The sequence below is a fragment of the Elgaria multicarinata genome, chromosome 4 (assembly GCF_023053635.1).
Source record: "Elgaria multicarinata webbii isolate HBS135686 ecotype San Diego chromosome 4, rElgMul1.1.pri, whole genome shotgun sequence".
In the NCBI taxonomy this organism is placed as follows: Eukaryota; Metazoa; Chordata; class Lepidosauria; order Squamata; family Anguidae; genus Elgaria; species Elgaria multicarinata.
The window spans coordinates 5,741,010-5,763,838 of NC_086174.1; the positions used below are offsets into that span (position 1 = coordinate 5,741,010).

At 47.6% G+C, this 22,829-nt stretch overlaps 1 protein-coding gene across 2 annotated transcripts in view; it reads right to left on the minus strand.

Annotated features, from left to right (window-relative positions):
- KIF13B (kinesin family member 13B) overlaps positions 1-7,832 on the minus strand; it is a 227,945-nt gene extending 220,113 nt beyond the window's left edge. For both annotated transcript variants that reach the window (XM_063123720.1, XM_063123719.1), the window contains exon 1: positions 7,756-7,832. In XM_063123720.1, the coding sequence (XP_062979790.1) occupies positions 7,756-7,810 (55 nt within the window). In that variant the 5' untranslated portion in view covers positions 7,811-7,832. The remainder of the gene's footprint in view (positions 1-7,755) is intronic.
- Between the last annotated feature and the right edge of the window lie 14,997 nt (positions 7,833-22,829).

The window sequence follows — 22,829 nt, forward strand, 5'->3', positions numbered from 1 at the left end:
TGTATGCCTGAAATCTGTGTATCGTATGCCTATATTAGGAATATACATAAAATCCTCGGAATAAAGCTGACTTTTATGTCCTCATCTTGTGGTTGGAGAGCCGGGGGTGGGTGGGGTGGCCAATTGCTGATAGTGTGGCATTACTTGGTGGTTGGCAGTCAATTAAAGCAAAAGAGCCACTGGTTTAGGGAAACAAGCCACGATTAGAAACCAAGATTCAAAGCTGGTTTGTTTTCCTAACCCAGCCTTTCCCAACCTGGTGCCCTCCAGATGTGTTGGACTACAACTCCCAGCACCCCCGATTTAACTACTTTTTAGTTGGAAATGTAGCAAAAGCTTTTGATCTTGCGGCTGAACCAGAAAAGGACACGGAATAACGGGCTCAAGTTAAAGGAAGCCAGATTCCAGCTGGACATCAGGAAAAACTTCCTGACTGTTAGAGCAGTACGACAATGGAATCAGTTCCCTAGGGAGGTTGTGGGCTCTCCCACACTAGAGGCCTTCAAGAGGCAGCTGGACAACCATCTGTCAGGGATGCTTTAGGGTGGATTCCTGAGGGGGTTGGACTCGATGGCCTTGTAGGCCCCTTCCAACTCTGCTATTCTATGATTCTATTCATATAACTGGAAATAATAGTTTAGCGTTGCATCTGAATGTAGACATAGAAGAGAGGAATTATATGGTGACCAGGATCTGTCTCCTACTAATACTACTCTGCTTCTTAGAAACTCAGTGCACACACACTGGACTCCTGATTTGAAACAAGTACATTGTTTGTACCGGTGGCGAGCAACTTGTATGAGCTGACTTCTGTTGTACGTGTGGAAAATACTGGAAAATATATACACATAAAGGCTCCTTCACAAAACACATCTCAGGGCATGGATTTCCCTGACTCCAAGATAATGTGTACAAACAATTCAGAGGAAATATTCTGCAAGGAAACAAGCACAGGGTTTGGCTCCTTCAAATTAGACTGTGCCGATCTTTACAAACCCAAATTACAGGTTTTAATGGGCCTGATTTGTTTGTACATTTCCCAGCTTACTCAACCATCATTTAACAGTCAGAAATGACTGTTGGAACCAAACACATCCCCCATCGCCTCATTATGAAAATCCTGGTTATTTAAAGTACAGTCCCCCAATATATCTCCAATTGAAACTGTCGCTTAATTTCAGTTTGCTCACCAGGAACTTAAACGTCGTTTGTATGCGATCCAATTTAGTAAGTTAATATTAAACCACAGTTCCCTGCTTTGAGCATAAAAGGCAGCAGTTGTTTAAGCTAACCAGGATTGGTATGTAGAGGAGGGGATAAGCACACAGTTCTGATGCTCATTGTGTCCAGTTCTGGACTCCACAATTCAAGAAGGATGCAGACAAGCTGGAGCGTGTTCAGAGGAGGGCAACCAGGATGATCAGGGGTCTGGAAACAAAGCCCTAGGAAGAGAGACTGAAAGAACTGGGCCTGTTTAGCCTGGAGAAGAGAAGGTTGAGGGGAGACATGAGAGCACTCTTCAAATACTTAAAAGGTTGTCACACAGAGGAGGGCCAGGATCTCTTCTCGATCCTCCCAGAGTGCAGGACACGGAATAACAGGCTCAAGTTAAAGGAAGCCAGATTCCAGCTGGACATCAGGAAAAACTTCCTGATTGTTAGAGCAGTACGACAATGGAATCAGTTACCTACGGAGGGTGTGGGCTCTCCCACACTAGAGGCCTTCAAGAGGCAGCTGGACAACCCTCTGTCAGGGATGCTTTAGGGTGGATTCCTGAGGGGATTGGACTCGATGGCCTTGTAGGCCCCTTCCAACTCTACTATTCTATGATTCTCAGCTGCTCCACTATGGTTTGGCAAGCTGGGAAATGTACGTCCAAATTGACTGTTCCCAGCAAGCTGGTTGTATACCTCTGGGAGGTGAAAAAGAGTGTCAAAATGACAGAAATGTGAACATATGGCCCCCAGGGAATGGAAATATTTGTAGCCCTACACAAAGACAAGTAAGCCATTTTCTCCAGATAAGGCTATTGTTAGTGTAAACAATGGCATAGATAGGACACCATTCCTCTGAAGTGACTTTCAAGCCTCACATTCAAGCACAACAGAGACAGGATTGATACAGGAATCTCACCCCGCCCGCCCCCCCAAAGGCATTTCCCCTTAAAAAATCCACCCAGTGAAGAAAATATCAAGCTCCATTTCTCTCTCTCTCTCTCTCTCTCTCTCTCTCACACACACACACACACTTTAGATAAAAAATAGACATATGTTAATAACATGCCCTATATATAACTTTTCACAGAAATAAAGATGGGTTGTCTTTAGTAAGAGACTCCGCTATGAAAGTTTTATTTTGGTTTATATTTTTAGAGAGCAACCCTATGGTCACTGGGAGTATCAAAGGATTTTTCACAGCGCCCCCCCCCCCCCAGATACTGGTACGAATTTAGGAGGGGGGACTCTTGGTTGTGGTTCCTTTTCCTGCCTCTGAAAGAACAGAACAGCAGCCTCCCAAGGTCGCAAATGAGACTTTGGGAGAGAGGAAAAAGGGCCCGTTGCTATCGCTGAGGAAAGGCCAGGATCCACTGTATCCTACAGCCTCTCCAGCCCCGGCAGTGTGACTACTCTAGAGAGGTTTGGAGAATCGTCTAGAGGATAAAATAAAAAAGGATGGAGACAAAAATTGCTCTTCCTGCCCTGCTTACAGTTGCCACTCTAAAACTATTTTTATATATCAGCTACTTAGAATGAAAGCAGATTCAAATTTTAAAGAAATATAGGATACATGAGACTGAAAGAACTGGGCATGTTTAGCCAGGAGAAGAGAAGGCTGAGGGGAGACATGATAGCACTCTTCAAATACTTGAAAGGTTGTCACACAGGTGAGCGACAGGATCTCTTCTCGATCCTCCCAGAATGCAGGACACGGAATAACGGGCTCAAGTTAAAGGAAACCAGATTCCGGCTGGACATCAGGAAAAACTTCCTGACTGTTAGAGCAGTACGACAATGGAACCTATGACCTAGGGAGGTCATGGCTTCTCCTACACTAGAGGCCTTCAAGAGGCAGCTGGAAACCATCTGTCGGGTATGCTTTGAGGTGGATTCCTGCAATGAGCAGGGGGTTGGACTCGATGGCCTTATAGGCCCCTTCCAACTTTATTATTCTATGATTCTATGACCAATGTAAGCCTATTCTCTCTTACCACAATGTTAAAGGAAGAGGAGCCCAGAATTGTTGCACCTGCACTAAAACTAATCTCCAACCAAGGCATGAGACTCTGGGCCACTATGGCTCTCATGAATGATGTCGCTACATATGCCAACCAACGCCTTATAAGGGGTAGAGAGAAAGAGAGCATTTTTGGAAGGGGGAGTAGAAGGGGATGTACCCTTGTGGTCCTATGGTGATCAGAAGCCAGCCACAGTGATTAGTGAGAGATGGAGCGAGCTGCCAGCTTCCTGCCATCAAATCTACCTGGGCCCCTTTTCCAAATTCTCCCAGACTCAGAGGCAACTTCCATGGATGGGCACCTCACCATACCATTAAGTTGACATGCAGGTCTTTAGCCACACACTCAACACCTTAGAACTGGGAGCAAGGAGGAGATTATAGTGGACAAGGTAAGCATCTGCTTGCAAGGAGGGAGTCTCTCTGGGAACTCTTGGGTCAGAACAGGGCTATAGTAGTATCCCCCCACCTTCTCAATAATAATAATAATAATAATAATAATAATAATAATAATAATAATAATAATAATAATAAATTTATTTGTTACCCACCTCTCCCTCTGGATTGAGGCGGGGGTACAACACAAATAAAAACACCATAAAACACATACAACTAATTCAAATGTTTAAAACCAGTGCATCATTAAAAGAAGCACACCATTAAAAAAAGGCATCTTAAAATTCGACTGGGTAGGCCTGCCGCCAGAAGAGATCAGTCTTTATGGCTTTCTTAAATTCTGGAAGACTGTTAAGTTGACGAATCTCTCCCGGCAAGCCATTCCACAAACTGGGAGAGGCAGAAGAGAAGGTCCTCTGAGTAATAAGTGTCAGCCTTGTTTTTGTTGGATGGAGTAAATTCTTCCCAGAGGACCTGAGTGTGTGGGGTGGATTGTATGGGAGAAGGCGATCCTGCAGGTAGCCTGGACCCAAACTATGTAGGGCTTTAAAGGTGATAACCAACACTTTATACTTCGCCCAGAAACTAATTGGCAGCCAGTGAAGAGATTTTAAAACTGGTGTAATGTGGTCCCCCCTAGGTGTACCGGTGACCAGCCTGGCTGCCATATTTTGAACTAGTTGAAGTTTCCGGACTAGGCACAAAGGTAGCCCCATGTAGAGCGCATTGCGGAAGTCAAGCCTCGAAGTTACCAGCACGTGCACGACCGTCTTTAGGTCTTCCGACTCTAGGAAGGGGCGCAGCTGGCGTATCAGCCAAAGCTGATAGCAGGCACTCCTGGCCGTCACATCTATCTGGGCTGTCATTTGGAGCGACGGATCCAGGAGCACCCCCAAGCTGCGAACACAGTCTTTCAGGGGGAGTGCAACCCCATCCAGAACCGGTTGACGCACCCCCAAACCCAGGGTGTGGCCTTTTGACAGCGAGCACCTCCGTCTAGTCTGGATTCAGCTTCAGTTTGTGGATTACTGGTAACATGGTTGCTGCCTGCAGGACGGACATTTTACATCAGACACCCAATCCATATTTTTACATTATTATTATTATTTATTATTGTTATTATTACAAGGAAAAGACCAAATCTGAGAAAAGAGACAACTAAAACTGTGAAGTCTCCTTGCATCCTCTGGAGGGGCCAAGTGGGGTGGGGGGTGAGAGATCTAATTCTTTTGTTCAGCGCCTGATTTAATACTTGATTTACAACTTCACCAACCAGGGGGCTCATGCAAAACGTCTACGCAAGCCCTCAAGCATAAATGTTAAAAAGGCAGCATATCAATAAGTAATAAGGAAACAGATGTGCACGCTGTTCTCTCGGCTCAGAGCAGAAACCTGCCTGTCCAGCCTGCCCCCCGCCCCCCACTGCCCTCAGGTGCGTACGACTCTACAATTAATAAAAATGGCGTTCGGGGTGGGTGGGGGGAAGAGGCTTCAAAAGATTCGCTTCGGCAAACAACTGTTAAGAGTAAATAAATGAATAACAGCTGGCATTGCCTGAGTGCATTATCTTGCTGTAAACTTTTTTCAGTAACCCTGTAAGGTGAGGAAATCCCTCCCCGCTGCAGACGGCAGGCCGAGCATACCTTACAAAAGTACACAGGAGAGCTCACGGCTGAGGCCAAACATTTGGCACTGCAGAGTATTAAAATAGGCAAAGTTTAACAACAAGCGCTTCGAAATATCTAGTTCGTTTGCCCTCAAGTTAATGCAGGGGGTACAGCACCCCAGCTTTTAGGGTTTGACTATACACAGGGGAGGGGGAGAGACCCTGTGTTTCAGATGTGTTACAATCCTCCAGAAGGCTGTGCAACAGAAATGACATGTGCAAACTCATCGCTTAACCTCTGCTAGTTAAATTACATCCATAAAAATGCCATTTATGCGCCCGTATAAGCGTTTTAACAAGCTTAAGAACACTCACAACTCTCCCTCCCTTTAAAACACTGCCAGGGAATGACTCTTCCCTTTTAACTGCCTTAACAGGACACACCTCAGCTGTAATATTATGAGACATCCTCCTTTTCCCTCCATGCACCTCCTATTACTTCACGGTGTGTTGATACCTGTTGAAAACCAGCCAGCAAAACACGACATGCAACCACAGGCAGCTCACGGTTTCAGGTTTCACACACACACACACACACACGCTTCCTAACATGCATTTGATTGAACTGGGACCTAATACAGTCATTGAGTTTGATCTTAACCAAGAAGGTTTCAGGCCCATGGCCGCAGCACTCGGACGGTGTGTAGGTCCAAGGGTGACCACGAGGAAGCAGGACACATGCAGATGAGAAGGTTTTGCAAAGACCATCCCAAATCGCCAAAAGCAGGAAGAAAAAGAGAAGAGAGTGGGATGAGACCACGGTCTCTCACTAGCCACACACCACAGGTCGCTCATGGTGTACCTGACACACCCTCTCCTCCAAGGATGTCACTTGGGGATCGTTCCTCCGAGCCTGGTGCCCCTATGTCCTCTCCCCACATTCCTTCACTCCCCAATATTTGGGTTGAGAGGTGGCTCTTTGGGGGAAGGGGGATTCCTTCTCCTCCCCCCACCACACCCTGATAGTGAGGTGCTATCACATTGTTTGGGTAACACATCTTCTTAGCTGCTCCTCTTCCCATGTGGCGGAAGGACCCCATGTTCTATGCTCTCGCTGGCGACCCAGCGCAAACGGGATACATGTGAGGCTGCCCCATATCGAGTCGAACCTAGAATCCAGCACCGTCCACGGGGAAAGTTGTTGCTGCCAGTCCAAGGCCTTCTCCAGCCACGGCACCTGACCCTTGTGGGACCAGCTCTGGCCCCTCTTTTATGTCCTCAAAATATGGGGGAAAGGGGTCTCATTTTCCCTCGGTCTTCCCTTTGGAGTGAAGTTCTCACAGAAGTATCTCTCCACCACCCTTGAACAGGATGTCCACAAACACTGGTTTTGGCTGGCTGGATCTCACTCCGTCTTCCTCTAGGTATTGGGGACACCGTCCCACCCCAGGAGAAAACCTTCTTACACCCTTTTCTTCACATTTGGGGGACGGGGGTGTGTGTCTTTCCCTCCCCGGACAGAGTTTCAACTTAAGAGCTGTCAAATTAGCATCCCTGCAAGGTCTTCTTTCCTTTTCTCTGTCTCCCAGACTTTGGGGGGGGGGGAGGAATCACCCGTCTTTCTCCCTGTGCCTCTTTTGAAAGGGCAAATTGCCTCCCTCATGGTTTTACGGGGGGGGGGGAGCATCTCCCCTTCCTGTTTAAGGGGACGGTCAACCCACGATACTACAATCCCATTTTCTACGTCCTAAAAGAGGGGCACTTCCTTCCTTCCTCCCCCACCCTGTAGCATTTAAGGGGGGATTTCTTCATCCCCAGCTCGTCCCCCCAAAAGCCCACACACCTGCTTTTTTGGGGGGGGGTGCCTCCCTGCCCTTTTTCAAGCCTGTCTTCACCCTAAGCTTGGGGGGGGTGTTCCACAGATGCCCTTTCTCCTCCTATGTCTCCTTACCACCACCTTTTGTGAGTATGTAGAGGGGGGGGGTCTCACTTCCCTACACATTCCCTCACTGCGTGCCTCCCCCCCCCAGTAGCGTTTAGAGAGGGGATTGCCTTCCTCTCTCCCTATATTTCTAAGGGGGGGGGGGAGCCCCTTCATTCCCCTATAACTCTCTCTCAGATGATTTAAGGGAAGGGGCGTCACGTCCTTTCCCATTTCTGGGGGGGGAGAGGAATAAGGACCCGTTTCGGGGGGGGGTCACTCTTCCTCCACAACTGGTTTTTTTGGGGGGGTCTCCCCCTTCCCATTTTTCTTTGTTTTTTGGGGGGTCTCCCCCTTCCCATTTTCCTTTGTTTTTTGGGGGGGTCTCCCCCTTCCCATTTTTCTTTGTTTTTTGGGGGGTCTCCCCCTTCCCATTTTTCTTTGTTTTTTGGGGGGGTCTTCCCCTTCCCATTTTTCTTTGTTTTTTTGGGGGGGTGTCTTCCTTCTCCCTTGATGTTTTGGGGTCCCCGCTCTCCAACGCCCTGGAGAGGGGGGTGCCCCCTCCCCTCCCTCTCGTCGCCCCCCCCCCCAAACTCACCCCTCCTATTCATGGGCCGGACCCGCACGGCCACCTTCACTTTGGAGTCCCCCATCTCGCCAGCGCCGCTTCTCCTTAGGCTTCTGTCTTCGGGGAGGAGAGCAAAGAAGGAGAGACGAGGAGGAGGAGGAGGAGGAGGAGGAGGAGCGTGCTTGGGGCGGGGGGCCCCACGACCCCTCCCACCAGGACTACAGCTCCCGGCATGCCATGCGCCGCCACGCAAGGCCTCCGCCCCGCTTCTCGGCTGCCGCGCCCGTTGCCCGACGGGAAACGGAGTCTGCGCTACTTCCCAGGGATTCGCGGACAGCAGGGACGAAGGGCGCCGCTGAGCCCGCTGGGAAACGTAGTCCGGGCAAAGGGGCGGAGAAAGCGACTTCGACGCCTCAGGCGCCCGGCGCGGTGCGTTCTGGGAACTGTAGTCTGAGCGAAAAAGGACATAGTCTTGGGCGGCTTAAAGACTGACACGTTTGATGACAGCCTAAGCCGACCGGTGGCCCTTGGACTACAGCTCCCAGCATCCCCCCCAGCCAGCGTGGGAGTTGTAGTCCAACACATCGGGAGGGCGAAAGGCTGAGGGAGGTTCATGGTGGGAGATGTCGGTTCCCTGATGCTGATTGCTGGCTTGTGTCAATACTCACTGGGGGGGGTGGTAAATGCTGCATGTAAAGGCACAAACATCCCTGCATGTAGAAAAGCTGCATGTCATGGAGTCCCTTTCCCTGATATGCTAGATTTCTGAGTGTGTGGAATTTTATCTATTATTATTATTATTATTATTATTATTATTAAATATGTTTTACGGGTGGAATCCTCTCAAGGCAGAATGCGTAATAATAAAAGAAACAATGCAAAGCAGTAAATATCCATAATCACAACAATTTTATTTCAGTTCATTGTTCCGAAAGGGCATTCAGTCAAGCCACCTGCAGCCTGATGTGCAAAAGCCCAGAAAACAGATTGACCACTAGTAAGGCCTAAACCATGATTTAGTTCAGTATTTCCCAGACATCTGATAGCTATTATTTATTTATTTATTTATTTATTTGTATAGCACCATCAGTGTACATGGTGCTGTACAGAGTAAAACAATAAAATAGCAACACCCTGCCGCATAGGCTTACATTCTAATAGAATCATAATAAAACAATAAGAAGGGGAAGAGAATGCACCAAACAGGCACAGGGTTGAGTAAAACTAACAGTATAAAAGTAAGATCAAAATCAAGTTTTAAAAACTTTAGAACATAACTGGAAGCTCGCCTCACCTTTATACCTGGTTAGCTTTTACCAGGTAAGGAGGTTATATGGACAGCATGTGGAAGACTGAATTACTTGTCCTCTGGGATGTATATGAGTGTGTTTTTATTTATTTATACCCCAACCTTTCCTCCAAGGAGACCAGAGCGTTGTACATTATTCTTCCTGCTGCTATTTCAGCTGTCTTGACAACCCTGCGAGGTAGGCTAGGGCAAGAGGCAGTGACTGACCCAAGCCACACCAAGTGAGTTTAACGTTGAGTGGAGTTTTGAACCCAGTGAGGAGAAAGCTGTATATGCTACCCCGATGAACCTTGGAAAAGCGTGGTACAAAAATTAATAAACTTAAGAAAGAAAATCTAGAAACACTGCTGAAGAGACCTTTTTCTTTTTAAATTTATTTATTTATTTACAATATTTATATACTGCTCCCCACTGAAAATTTTGGAGCGGTGTACAAGATAAAACAAAAACAGAATAAAACACTTTAAAATAGATTTTAAAAGATGCAAAATGTACAGTAAACCTTGGCTAGTCATTAAGGAAAGGCTTCTTGGAATAACAACGTTTTCAGGAGGCGCCAAAAGGAATACAAAGTTATCGCCTGCCTGACCTCCAGAGGCAGGGAACTCCATAGGAGGGGGGCCACCACGCTGAAGGCTCTGAACCACCAGGAGCAGGCCCTCGGATGACCTCAGTGACCGGGCAGGTTGGTAGGGGAGAAGGCAGAGCTCTCTCAGGTATCCTGGTCCCAAGTTGTTTAAGTCTTGAATCCATCCTGTGCCACTCCACAGAAGTCCTTAACAAATCCAGCAATGCCGCTTTAAGAGTGGTGACAGTTCCTTCCACAGCATGGGCCTAAATTGGCCAAATCTAGATCAGAAGAAATTTAATTCGATCCTTAATTCGTTTCATACCTCCAAGCAAGGATTTCCCCTCCCTCAACACAAGTGGAAGCTCTGTCTACAGCCATTGGGTGGGTGGGTTGGATCTGCCATATCCTGTGGGCCCTGGGATGCCCTCTCAGGGACCCTAGGAGTGTCCTGTCTCTTACAACAAAATCCGATGCCGGTCTACTTAGAAGTCAATCCCCTGAGTCCAACAGGGCTTATTCTCCAGCAAATATGTATAGGATTGCAGCCTTTATTCATTATTTTTCTCTTTTGTACTTTCCATGGCTGTTTCCATTATGAAATGCTGTACTAAGTGACATTATGCACTCCCCCCTCCGCCCGCTAGTTAATAAAATAAATAAATAAATCGGTGCATTGAATAAATCACACACAGAAAGGAACACGGATGCGATTCATCAAAGCGTGCCTGCGTCAATTCTGAACTTAATTACAGAAATTCTTCAAATTAAATCACAGGGCGGGTGGAGCGGAACGCGGTTCAGGGCCAATTCATAACAAGACAGAGCGTGGTTTTATTGTTCTTGCCAGAGCGTTCGGTTTATACCTTTCAGCATAATGAAACGGAGAGGAGTTTTAGTACCCTTCCTGGATCTGGGTCTGCCCCTTAAAGTTTTTAGAGTGCCTCATCTGTTGTTGCACCCCACAAACTCCTGCAGTGCTGGCTCCAGGTTTTGGAGAGACCTTGGCAAGGACACCCCCAATGTCCACCAATGCTTTAGGGTGGATTCCTGCATTGAGCAGGGGGTTGGACTCGATGGCCTTGTAGGCCCCTTCCAACTCTGCTATTCTATGATTCTATGATTCCCCTCGCTCAGTGAGCGCACTTTTCCACTGCCATTGTCACCTAGGGCAACCCTATGGAAAGGAGGACAGGGCTCCTGCATCTTTAACAGTTGGATTGAAAAGGGAATGTTGGCAGGTGTCATTTGTATGCATGCAGAATCAGGTGAAATCCCCTCTTCATCGCAACAGTTAAAGCTGCAGGAGCCCTGCCCTCTTTTCTATCTGGCCACGCTAGCTTTAGCTGTTGCGATGAAGAGGGGATTTCATCAGGTGCTGCGTGCATACAAAGGACACCTGCTGAAATCCCCTTTTCTCTACAACTGTTAAAGATGGAGGAGCCCTGTCCTCCTTTCCATAGGGTCAGCCTACCAGTGCTGGCTCCAGTTTTTGGAGGGCAAGGCTCCCTCCATGGGCTCCCCTCGAACAGTGAGTCCACCTTCTCACTGCCATAGTCACCAGCTGCAATTGCTGCTTCTGCTCTTTCTCATCCGTCATGGCTTCCACTACCTTGCTTGGCAGGCAGAGAGCCAGGAGGCCGTGGCATCTAGTTCTCCACCTTCTTACCACCACCGTTGTCTGGGCCAGAGCGAGAGGCAGGTGAACACGCAGGTTGCAATGCGGAATCATAGAATAGTAGAGCTGGAAGGGGCCTCTAAGGCCATCGAGTCCAACCCCCTGCTCAATGCAGGAATCCACCCTGCAGGAAGGCGAGGAGCAGCTTCAGGGGGCTTTGGCCAGCCCCCCCCCTTGCTGGAGTGTGTCCCCTCTGGCAGGTGCCCAACCAGGCCTACCCTCAATGCCAGTCCTGCTGAAGGCCTTGAAGTGCCGCTGCCCCTCAGAGCAGACAGCGCTGGTCCAACTCAGCATAAAACCTCTTCGCGTGTATCTCAGGGCCTTGCTAGACCTACCGGATAATCTGGCTGGGAGTCGGGGCGACGGCGCACTACAGCTAACATGTGCCATTGCCCTTTTCCAGACGTAACACGCGACGGGGCAAGGGAAAGCCCCGTCGCGTCTGCCATTTTTAAAAAATCTTAAAGGGCCATGTGCGCAGGAGCGCACCGCCGGAAAAGGTAGGTTTTAAAATATATATATATAGGGTCCCCCGCAATCCCCTGCCCCTGATTTCCCCCCCACACAATTCCTGATGCCCCCCTGCCTGCTCACTCGTCCTCCCCCTGTCCGCCATGCCTTGTCCCCTGTCCTTCTTTCCCCCCATCCGCCCTGCCCTGTCCCCGTTCTTCTTTCCCCCCTCTCTCCTGCCAGGTCCGGTCTTTCCCCCGGCCCCCATCTTCCCCACCCCCGTGATTCCCCTCCCCCCCGGCCGGATGGGCGCAGAGCTCCTATGAGTGCTGTGCCCAGTCTGTGGCTTCTCCCGGCTACTCATGAGTAAGCAAGCAGCCGGGAAAAGCCACAGACCCTGCTAGACCTCAGGCCGGGGCTGCGGAAAAGCCGGGCCATAAGCGAATCCGCTTATCCCGGGTTAAGGGAGGCGTTAGCCCGGCCTGACCCCGGAATCCCCTGTTCGTCATCTGGATGCACAGGAGGGAGACCGAGCCTCACACCGGGCTAACGCCTCGTCTAGCAACGGCCTCAGTCCAGGCCCAGACCTCTTTAGCATCAGCGGCCACCCTGCTTGACTTGCACGTTCACTTCTTCTCTGATTTGTCATGGCCTTGAAACTCCCTCCGCCCTGCAGATACCAGCACCCCTGCTCAGGAATCACACCTGGCCACACCCTTTGCACCAGTCGTGGCTCACACCCTGCCTGGCTTCTCCAATTCCAGCAAGCATCGCCCTGTCATTTCCAAAGCTTGCTGTCTTTTATCTGTCTGGGCTGGAAACTTGTCCTTTTGAAAACAACAGAAAGGGGAGATTCTCAGCAGGCGGAACTCTCTGGTGTGATACAGGCTGGGACACAGACCAACAGTTACACTAACTAACGTAAATCATACCCATCCCTTGCTCAATCCCTTGAGAAGGACAGGAGGAATGGCAAGAAGGAAAGGATACAAACACAGGGATAGATGGCCTGCATGCATGGCTTAATTTCAGGCTGGCTCAATTGGGCTTGGTCCTGGAACTAGTCTTCCGTGCAAGGGCGCAACCCTGAATCATACATGTAATAAGAGAGGTGAGGTTGCCTGGGGTTGTTTTTTTGGGGTTGTGGTGTTTTTTAAAAAAATGCTAAATCACCATAGACAGCCACACCAGGGAATAGGAAGAAATAAACTGAGGTCAGAGAGGAAGACAGGTAGAATCATAAAATAGTAGAGTTGGAAGGGGCCTCTAAGGCCATCGAGTCCAACCCCCTGCTCAATGCAGGAATCCACCCTAAAGCATACCTGAGAGATGGTTGTCCAGCTGCCTCTTGAAAGCCTCTAGTGTGGGAGAGGCCACAACCTCCCTTGGTAACTGATTCCATTGTCGTACTGCTCTAACAGTCAGGAAGTTTTTCCTGATGTCCAGCTGGAATCTAGCTTCCTTTAACTTGAGCCCGTTATTTCGTGTCCTGCACTCTGGGAGGATCAAGAAGAGATCCTGGCCCTCCTCTGTGTGACAACCTTTTAAGTATTTGAAGAGTGCTCTCATGTCTCCCCTCAGTCTTCTCTTCTCCAGGCTAAACATGCCCAGTTGTTTCAGTCTCTCCTCATAGGGCTTTGTTTCCAGACCCCTGATCATCCTCATTGCCCTCCTCTGAACATGCTCCAGCTTGTCTGCGTCCTTCTGGTGCCCAGAACTGGACGCAGGTAGGTGGTCTGCAGCCAACTAGGAGATGCAGGTTAACCTGCTGTACTGAACCTAGAACCAGCAGGACTTCCCAGGCTAAGGGCTTTTTACTAAACAGGGGCGGGGAAGCAGGCCTCTAGTCCAGGGGTGTTGCATCTCGATCCGTCCGGAGGATAGATTCCCTTTTGGGGGAGCTCTTGGAGGCCACATTTCAGGGCGGGGGAGTGTCAAAGGCAAAGTGGTGGTACAAATAAATAATCACAACAAATGTCCTTAGAACATGTTCAGAGCGTGTTCAGAGGAGAGCAACCAGGATGATCAGGGGTCTGGAAACAAAGCCATATGAAGAGAGACTGAAAGAACTGGGCATGTTTAGCCTGGAGAAGAGAAGATTAAGGGGAGACATGACAGCACTCTTCCAATACTTAAAAGGTTGTTCCACAGAGGAGGGCCAGGATCTCTTCTCCATCCTCCCAGAGTGCAGGACACGGAATAACGGGCTCAAGTTAAAGAAAGCCAGATTCTAGCTGGACATCAGGAAAAACTTCCTGACTCTTAGAGCAGTACAACAATGGAACCAGTGACCTAGGGAGGTTGTGTGCTCTCCCACACTAGAGGCCTTCAAGAGGCAGCTGGACCGCCATCTGTCAGGGATGCTTTAGGGTGTATTCCTGCATTGAGCAGGGGGTTGGACTCGATGGCCTTTTAGTCCCCTTCCAACTCTGCTATTCTATGATTCTATGAACATACTGCTTGTTTTTAAATAATTTGGAGTGCAATCCTACGCATGTTTAGACAGGAAAAAGAAGTCCTGCAACCCCCGGCATTCTAGTTGGGAAATGTGAGGAGCTGTAGGATTAACACACACACACACACACACCCCGTCTAAACATGCATCGGATTGCACCCTTAATGTTGAATTGATCCAACCCTCTTTTGCCAGTCTTACATTCAGGTTAACAAGACTTACATCCAAGTAGCTGTGCTTAAAATCAGGGCAGCGTTTATTGTAGCAGCCCTATAAGCTCACTCACCTTATGTAGGGTGTAGTGGCACCTAGTGGATAAAGAAGAGAATGCCATTTTGGTTTTGTTAATAAGGAAAATTTTTTGGGCGAACTGTTTTCAATGAAGTTAGCACCCGCCCCGTCCACAAAAGCCCCTAGTGGATGTATGTTATCGAACAATTTTAATCTATTGAATTTTAAAAATGCACACTAACATCCACTTGTAATAAATTAATACACATAGACAATAGGCAAAGTTAGGGTGACCATGTGAAAAGGAGGACTGGACTCTTGTATCTTTAACAGTTACATAGAAAAGGGAATTTCAGCAGGTGTCATTTGTATGCATGCAGCACCTGGTGAAATTCCCTCTTCATCACCACAGTTAAAGCTACAGGAGTCCTGCCCTCTTTTGTATCTGGTCAATAGGGCAGGGTTCCTGAAGCTTTAACTGAGGTGATGAAGAGAGAATTTCACCAGATGCTTCATGCGTACAAATGAAATCCCCCTTTCTATGCAACTGCTAAAGATACAGGAGCCCTGCCCTCCTTTCCATAGGGTCACCCTAGGCAATGTAAGAGTCTTATTAAGTGGATACTGTAAAGGAGAGAGCCGGTCTCTTACTGGATTTAGCACGTATCCCAGGCACAGACACTCACAAGCTCACAACGTGAGGTTTAAGAACTTTTATTCAGACTAAGGGTAGGGATACATGGGACAAACTTAGTAAAATATCATAAAAGCATGCATAACATAAGAACAGTACAGGCAATAATAAAACTAAACTCTAATAGCTTAACTCTACAGTTAAAGCTAGTGGGCCAGCTGCGCCCGTTCCTAGAGGTGTCAGACCTGGCCACGGTGACACATGCCTTCGTTACATCCCGATTGGATTACTGTAACGCGCTCTATGTGGGGCTGCCTTTGAAGAGTGTTCGGAAACTCCAGCTGGTTCAAAGAGCTGCAGCCAGATTGTTGACCAGGGCTGGTTACAGGGAGCAGACAACTCCCCTGTTAAAACAGCTCCACTGGCTTCCAGTCTGTTTCCAGGCACAATTCAAAGTGCTGGTTATGACCTATAAAGCCCTATATGGTTCGGGTCCAGGTTATTTGAAAGGCCGTATTCTCCCTTATGAGCCTGCCCGTGCTTTGAGATCTTCTGGAGAAGCCCTTCTTTCAGTCCCACCATCTTCACAGGCGCGCTTGGTGGGAACATGGGAGAAGAGGGCCTTCTCGGTGGTTGCTCCGGTGCTCTGGAACTCTCTTCCCGGGGAAGCTAGGCTGGCTCCCTCCTTGATGGGCTTTCGGAAGCAGACTAAAACTTTTTGGTTCCAGCAGGCCTTTGGAGAGTAATCTGGCCCTCCATCTATGTTAATGTCTTATAATTTTGTTGTGTATTTTAAATGTTTATGGTTTTGTTCCCCCCCCCCATGTATATTTTAAACTTTGTAAGGCCGCCTTGAGGCCCAGCATTGGGCAAAAGGCGGGATACAAATAATAATAATAATAATAATAATAATAATAATAATAATAATAATAACAACAACAACAACAACAACAACAACAACTCTTACGTCAACCCACGCTCTGCTCACCAGCCGACAAACGCCCTGTTGCCCCAGGCAGAGGATATTTTATACTTTTCTTTTCACTCCTTCCCCCCTCCCTCCTGCTTTGTTCTTCCAGGTGTCCTCACACCTTTCGGCCGGGATGCCTAATCGCTCAAGGCCAGTTGACAGATATGGCTGGGCTGGCACTGGTCTCTTCTCCCCTGGCCAGATGGCATCCTCCCCTTTGGCATCCTTATCTTCCTATGAAACCATGAAATGCTATTAAAACAACCTTGTTCCCAGATTCCAACTCCCATGCTCCCCTAGCCCAGTTAACCCATGCCTTTCCCTTACAGGTATAACCCCCCCCCCCGATCCTTTTGCAGAGAAGGGAGAGACTTTGATGGGGCTTGTAGACCAAGCACATCTGGAGATTGGAGAAGCTACGAAACATGCATAGGATTGCACCCTTCGAGTTTCTAAAGCAGACCTTCCCAACCTTGGTCCCCAGATGTTGTTTGGACTACAATTCCCATCACTCTCAGCCAGCATGGCAGTCAAGTCTGGTGGCAGTTGCAGTCTAACAACTAGGTTGGGGGATGCGGCTTGACATTTTCTACCAGGGTAACATGTGGCCTTCCTGCCGTTTTGGCCGACAACTCCCATAATGCCTCACCATTGGCTATGCTGACTAGGGTTGTGGGAGGGCCAAAAGTTGGCCACCCGTGGCTTAGTCCCTGGACTGGCTCCACCCACTGGGCTGGCCATTGGACCTTAATGGAAAGGACAAATGCGTGTGCAAAGAGTGTGCCGGGTGTGCCCAGGCACACCTTAATGTCTCAAGCAATAAGCACTGAATTGAGGGGGGCATTGAATAGGGATCCAGACGCTGCAGGAACAGTCCCCTGGCTGCCCTCTGGCTGCTCTGCTGTTATCACCCCTAACAGCACGCTATTGCTCCTAGCAGTAGGAGCCAAAAGGAATCACAGAATCATAGAATAGTAGAGTTGGAAGGGGCTCTAAGGCCATCGAGTCCAACCCCCTGCTCAGAGCAGGAATCCACCCTAAAGCATCCCTGACAGAGGGTTGTCCAGCTGCCTCTTGAAGGCCTCAAGTGTGGGAGAGCCCACAACCTCCCTAGGTAACTGATTCCATTGTTGTACTGCTCTAACAATCAGGAAGTTTTTCCTTGATGTCCAGCTGGAATCTGGCTTCCTTTAACTTGAGCCCGTTATTCCGTGTCCAGCACTCTGGGAGGATCGAGAAGAGATCCTGGCCCTCCTCTGCGTGACAACCTTTTAAGTATTTGAAAAGTGCTCTCATGTCTCCCCTCCATCTTCTCTTCTCCAGGCTAAACAGGCCCAGTTCTTTCAGTCTCTCTTCATAGGGCTTTGTTTCCAGACCCCTCAGCATCCTGGTTGCCCTCCTCTGAACACGCTCCAGCTTGTCTGCGTCCTTCTTGAATTGTGCAGCCCAGAACTGGACGCAATACTCTAGATGAGGCCTAACCAGGGCCGAATAGAGAGGTACCATTACCTCACGCGATTTGGAAGCTATACTTCTATTAATGCAGCCGTTGGTCCATCTAGCCCAGTATAGTCAACACTGACTGGCAGCATCCGTCCAGGGTTCCAGGCAGGATTTTTTCCAGCCTTACCTGGACATGCCGGGGATCAAACCTAGGACCTTCTGCACGCAAAGCAGATGCTCTACCACACTGAGCTATGGTCTCTACCGAACCTGGTGCTTTTCAGATGTGTTGGACTAAAACCTCCATCATCCCCATGTTTCAGGATATAGGAGAGAATGTTCTTGTCCTTTTTTTTTGCATTCAGAATCCAACCACATTATGAGGATTACAAAATCTGCATAATTAATATTTACTGATAAACTGATTTTTTATTTGTGTTCATTTATTTGATTATATTTGAGTTAAGCTATATTATCCCAGGTATCTCCAGATTTGTGTGTTTTGCTTTACAGGTTCCATGTAAAACATCATGAAAAGATTGTTGTAAGGAGGGCTGTAATTCATATATATATATATATATATATATATATATATATATATATATATACACATAATATATATTCCCCACTGATGAGCACCAGTTTGAATCATAGAATAGCAGAGTTGGAAGGGGCCTACAAGGCCATCGAGTCCAACCCCCTGCTCAATGCAGGAATCCACCCTAAAGCATCCCTGACAGAGGGTTGTCCAGCTGCCTCTTGAAGGCCTCAAGTGTGGGAGTGCCCACAACCTCACCAGGCAACTGATTCCATTGCCGTACTGCTCTAACAGTCAGGAAGTTTTTCCTGATGTCCAGCTGGAATCTGGGCAGGCTGACTGGGCAGGCCCACAGATCAACTGGTTACGTTCTTCCCCACTACGGCCAGTTGTTCAAGCATCCCTGACAGATGGTTGTCCAGCTGCCTCTTGAAGGCCTCTAGTGGGGGAGAGCCCACAACCTCCCTAGGGAACTGGTTCCATTGTCGTACTGCTCTAACAGTCAGGACGTTTTTCCAGATGTCCAGATGGAATCTGGCTTCCTTTAACTTGAGCCCGTTATTCCATGTCCTGCACTCTGGGAGGATGGAGAAGAGATCCTGGCCCTCCTCTGTGTGACAACCTTTCAAGTATTTGAAGAGTGCTCTCATGTCTCCCCTCCATCTTCTCTTCTCCAGGCTAAACATGCCCAGTTCTTTCAGTGTCTCTTCATAGGGCTTTCTTTCCAGACCCCTGATCATCCTGGTTGCCCTCCTTTGAACACGCTCCAGCTTGTCTGCGTCCTTCTTGAATTGTGGAGCCCAGAACTGGACGCAATACTCTAGATGAGGCCTAACCAGGGCCGAATAGAGGGGAACCAGCATGTTGGGTCGAAACGTAATTAGGATATAGGAATTGTATGTTTGTATAGACTTTTTCAAACAACAACAACAACAGTATTGAAACTATGTTTGTATGTAAACTGTCAGACTGCTAATCTGTTGTTTTAAACTTTGTATGGAATACTGGTTTTCAAATTAACATTTGCTAGATATTTTTATAGACATAATTTTCCTTAAACCTATTCTGTTTTGTGTGAGTGTGTGTGTGTGTGTTACAGGATAGAACCGTTTTACTGGTGTGTAGCTGACAACACTGAACCAGCCCCTGCCAACAGGATGCTCTTCAGATGTTTTGGGCTACATCATGTCCCATCATCTTTGGCCAACATTGACCATGCTGGCTGGGGATGATAGGAGTTGTAACCCAAAACATCTGGAGGTCGCTAGGTTGGTGGAAGCTGATTTCTCTGCTAGACCCATCAGAGCTTCCACAGTTCATATCTAACTACTTGACTCTCCCATTGAACTCTATGGGACTTAAAACTGTTTAACTCTGGAATGCTTGTGGTCTTATCATAAACCTGTAAAATGTTTTATAACTTCTACCTCATCCAGCACTTCAATGCTCCATCCTGAGAGGTGGGTTGCAAAAGTTCACATTTTGTAGATTTATTGTCCTGAATGTCCTTATTAAGCCAGGTCTGGGGGCTGTTTTATCCTACATCTAGTGGCTGTTTTGGGATGCTCTAAAAACCAGGGGTGGGGAACCTCAGGCCAGGGGGCCAAACATGCCCTTCCTGGGGTCCTAATTTGGCCCTTGGGGTGTCCCCAGAGGGCCATAGTTCCTTCCTCACATCCCCAGGTAGAACTTCATCCCACGTACCTGCTTTCTTGGACTATCCCCGTAGCGCTTAGCTTTCACGGTTGTTGTTGCTTTTGCTACCGGGCGACAGCGATCCTTTGCATACTAGGAAGTGAGTTTAAGGGGGGAAATGTAAAAAATCATTAAAAAATCAACGGATGACCCAACTCAATTCAAATTTGGTATGCTTAAAGCTCTCCCTAATATCTATTACTGTGCCAATTTTGGTGTCTTTATCTTTAAAACCTACACAGATGTAAGCATTTCTTTAAAATCCTGCTCCTGCGCCCCAGCGGCGGCTCGGAAGATACGCTTAAAATGTAGGGGCTAAATACGGCGAATCTTTTGGCTTTATGGCACAAGTAAGGCAGGATGCCTGGGAGTCCTTGACAATCAAAGCAGATTATAAGGTGGAAAACTTCTGAGTCCTTTGCATGCAATTCGCAGTGAGTGCACAGTATAACGCTGGTGTGATGAAGCTCATAGTTCCTGCTTTTCCTCCTGGGCACGACCAGGAAAGGTACCATCATTTGGTAGCATCTCAGCTTCTGCACAATTTCTTCACCATTCTAAAAGGCTAGAAATTTATTTATTTATTTATTTATTTATTTATTTATTTATTTATTCAATGTATTCAATTTATAACCCACCTAAATACAAAGTACTCTGGACAGCATACAAAGTTAAAAACAATTCAACAAAACAGCAACAATAAGAACAATCCTATTATAAATACAATACAGCCTAGAAGCAGTATATGGCAATCAGCAAAAAGAAATAAGAATTCTGAAAAGGGAAAGTCTGCTGAAATAGTAGCGTCTTGAATTCCTGCTTAAAAACGTTCAAAGCAGTCAGCAGGCGCATTTCAAACGGCAGGTCGTTTCACAGCCGAACGCCGGCAAAGGCAAAGGTCCCCTCGTGTGCGGCCACCAATCTCACATGAGGCAGCTTAGCAGATGACCCTCTGAGGACTTGGGACCCAGACCATCTAGAGCTTTAAAGGTAAGGACCAGCAGCTTCTATTTTGCCCAGAAACAAATTGGCAGCTGGTGACAACATCTTTAAAACGGGATTTATTTATTTATTTATTTATTTACTCATTTATTTATTTATTTATTTATTTCACTTACATACCGCTCCCATAGCCAGGGCTCTCTGGGTGGTTTACAGAAATTCTAAAATTGAGATAAAAACAAGTACACAAAATTTAAAATTCTAAAACACAGAACATACATACATAAAGCATTAAAAACCCTTAAAAAAACTAAACATGTGGATGATTAAGATGTGCCGCCATATGCCTGGGCAAAGAGGAAAGTCTTAACCTGGCGCCGGAAAGATAGCAGCATTGGTGCCAGGCGAGAGTCGTCAGGGAGATCGTTCCATAGTCTGGGGGCCACCACCGAAAAGGCCCTGTCCCTCGTTGCCACACTCCGAGCCTCTCTCGGAGTAGGCACCTGGAGGAGGACCTTAGATGTTGAACGTAGTGACCGGGTATATTCACGTCGGGAGAGGCGTTCCGTCAGGTATTGTGGTCTCAAGCCGTGTAAAGCTTTATAGGTCAGAACCAGCACCTTGAATTGGGCTCAGAAACATACAGGCAGCCAGTGCAAGCGGACCAGAGCAGGTGTTCTATGGTCGAACCTTCTGGTTCCCGAAATCAATCTGGCCGCTGCATTTTGCACGAGCTGCAGCTTCCGAACCGTTTTCAAAGGCAGCCCTACGTAGAGCGCATTGCAGTAATCTAACTTGGAGGTTACCCAGAGACCAACCTGGCTGTGATATTTTGCACCAGTTGAAATTTCTGAACCACAGGCAGCCCCAAGGACAGCGTCTAAATGTCTCCTAAGGCTATTAGAGCGGTACATTAAAACATACGCATGTTTAAAATATCTTAACATAGTTAAAACACCCGAGACAAATAGAGGGGGAGAGAAATGAAAACAACATAGACGTTGCAATTATGTTGGGGAAATTGTCTTATGAGTCCTTTGTACAGAGAGAAGGAACCCACCCACTGCCTCTGTTTTTGGTTTGTTCATCCCTGCCAGGACGTATTCCAAATACTGCTCAGATGACCTTCCAGGGCAAGTCCTCAATGATAGGGCCAAGAAGTCTGTTTTGTTCCTCCCTGTGGAGGCTGCATTAAAAAAAAAGCCCTAATGATTCAACTGCTTCATCACCACTGCCACACAAGCGAGAAGGGAGGCAGTTAAATCTTGGCCCTTGAAAAAATATGGTGGTACTTGGGGATTCACATTTGGCTACAGAATCGGACTCAAAAAGTACTTATCAATGGAACCTTCTCAAACTGGGGAGAGGCAACGAGTGGGGTGCCGCAGGGCTCAGTCCTGGGCCCAGTGCTCTTCAACATTTTTATTAATGATTTGGATGAGGAGGTGCAGGGAACGCTGATCAAATTTGCAGACGACACAAAATTGGTTGGGATAGCTAATACCCTGGAAGACAGAAACAAACTTCAAAGTGATCTTGATAGGCTGGAGTGCTGGGCTGAAAACAACAGAATGAAATTTAATAGGGATAAATGCCAAGTTCTACATTTAGGAAATAGAACCCAAATGCACAGTTACAAGATGGGGGATACTTGGCTCAGCAATACTACAAACGAGAAGGATCTTGGAATTGTTGTAGATCGCAAGCTGAATATGAGCCAACAGTGCGATATGGCTGCAAGAAAGGCAAATGCTATTTGGGGCTGCATTAATAGAAGTATAGCTTCCAAATCACGTGAGGTTCTAGTTCCTCTCTATTCGGCCCTGGTTAGGCCTCATCTAGAGTATTGTGTCCAGTTCTGGGCTCCACAATTCAAGAAGGATGCAAACAAGCTGGAGCGTGTTCAGAGGAGGACAGCTAGGATGATCAGGGGTCTGGAAAGAAAGCCCTATGAAGAGAGACTGAAAGAACTGGGCATGTTTAGCCTGGAGAAGAGAAGATTGAGGGGAGACATGAGAGCACTCTTCAAATACTTAAAAGGTTGTCACACAGAGGAGGGCCAGGATCTCTTCTCGATTCTCCCAAAGTGCAGGACACAGAATAACGGGCTCAAGTTAAAGGAAGCCAGATTCCGGCTGGACATCAGGAAAAACTTCCTGACTGTTAGAGCAGTATGACAATGGAATCAGTT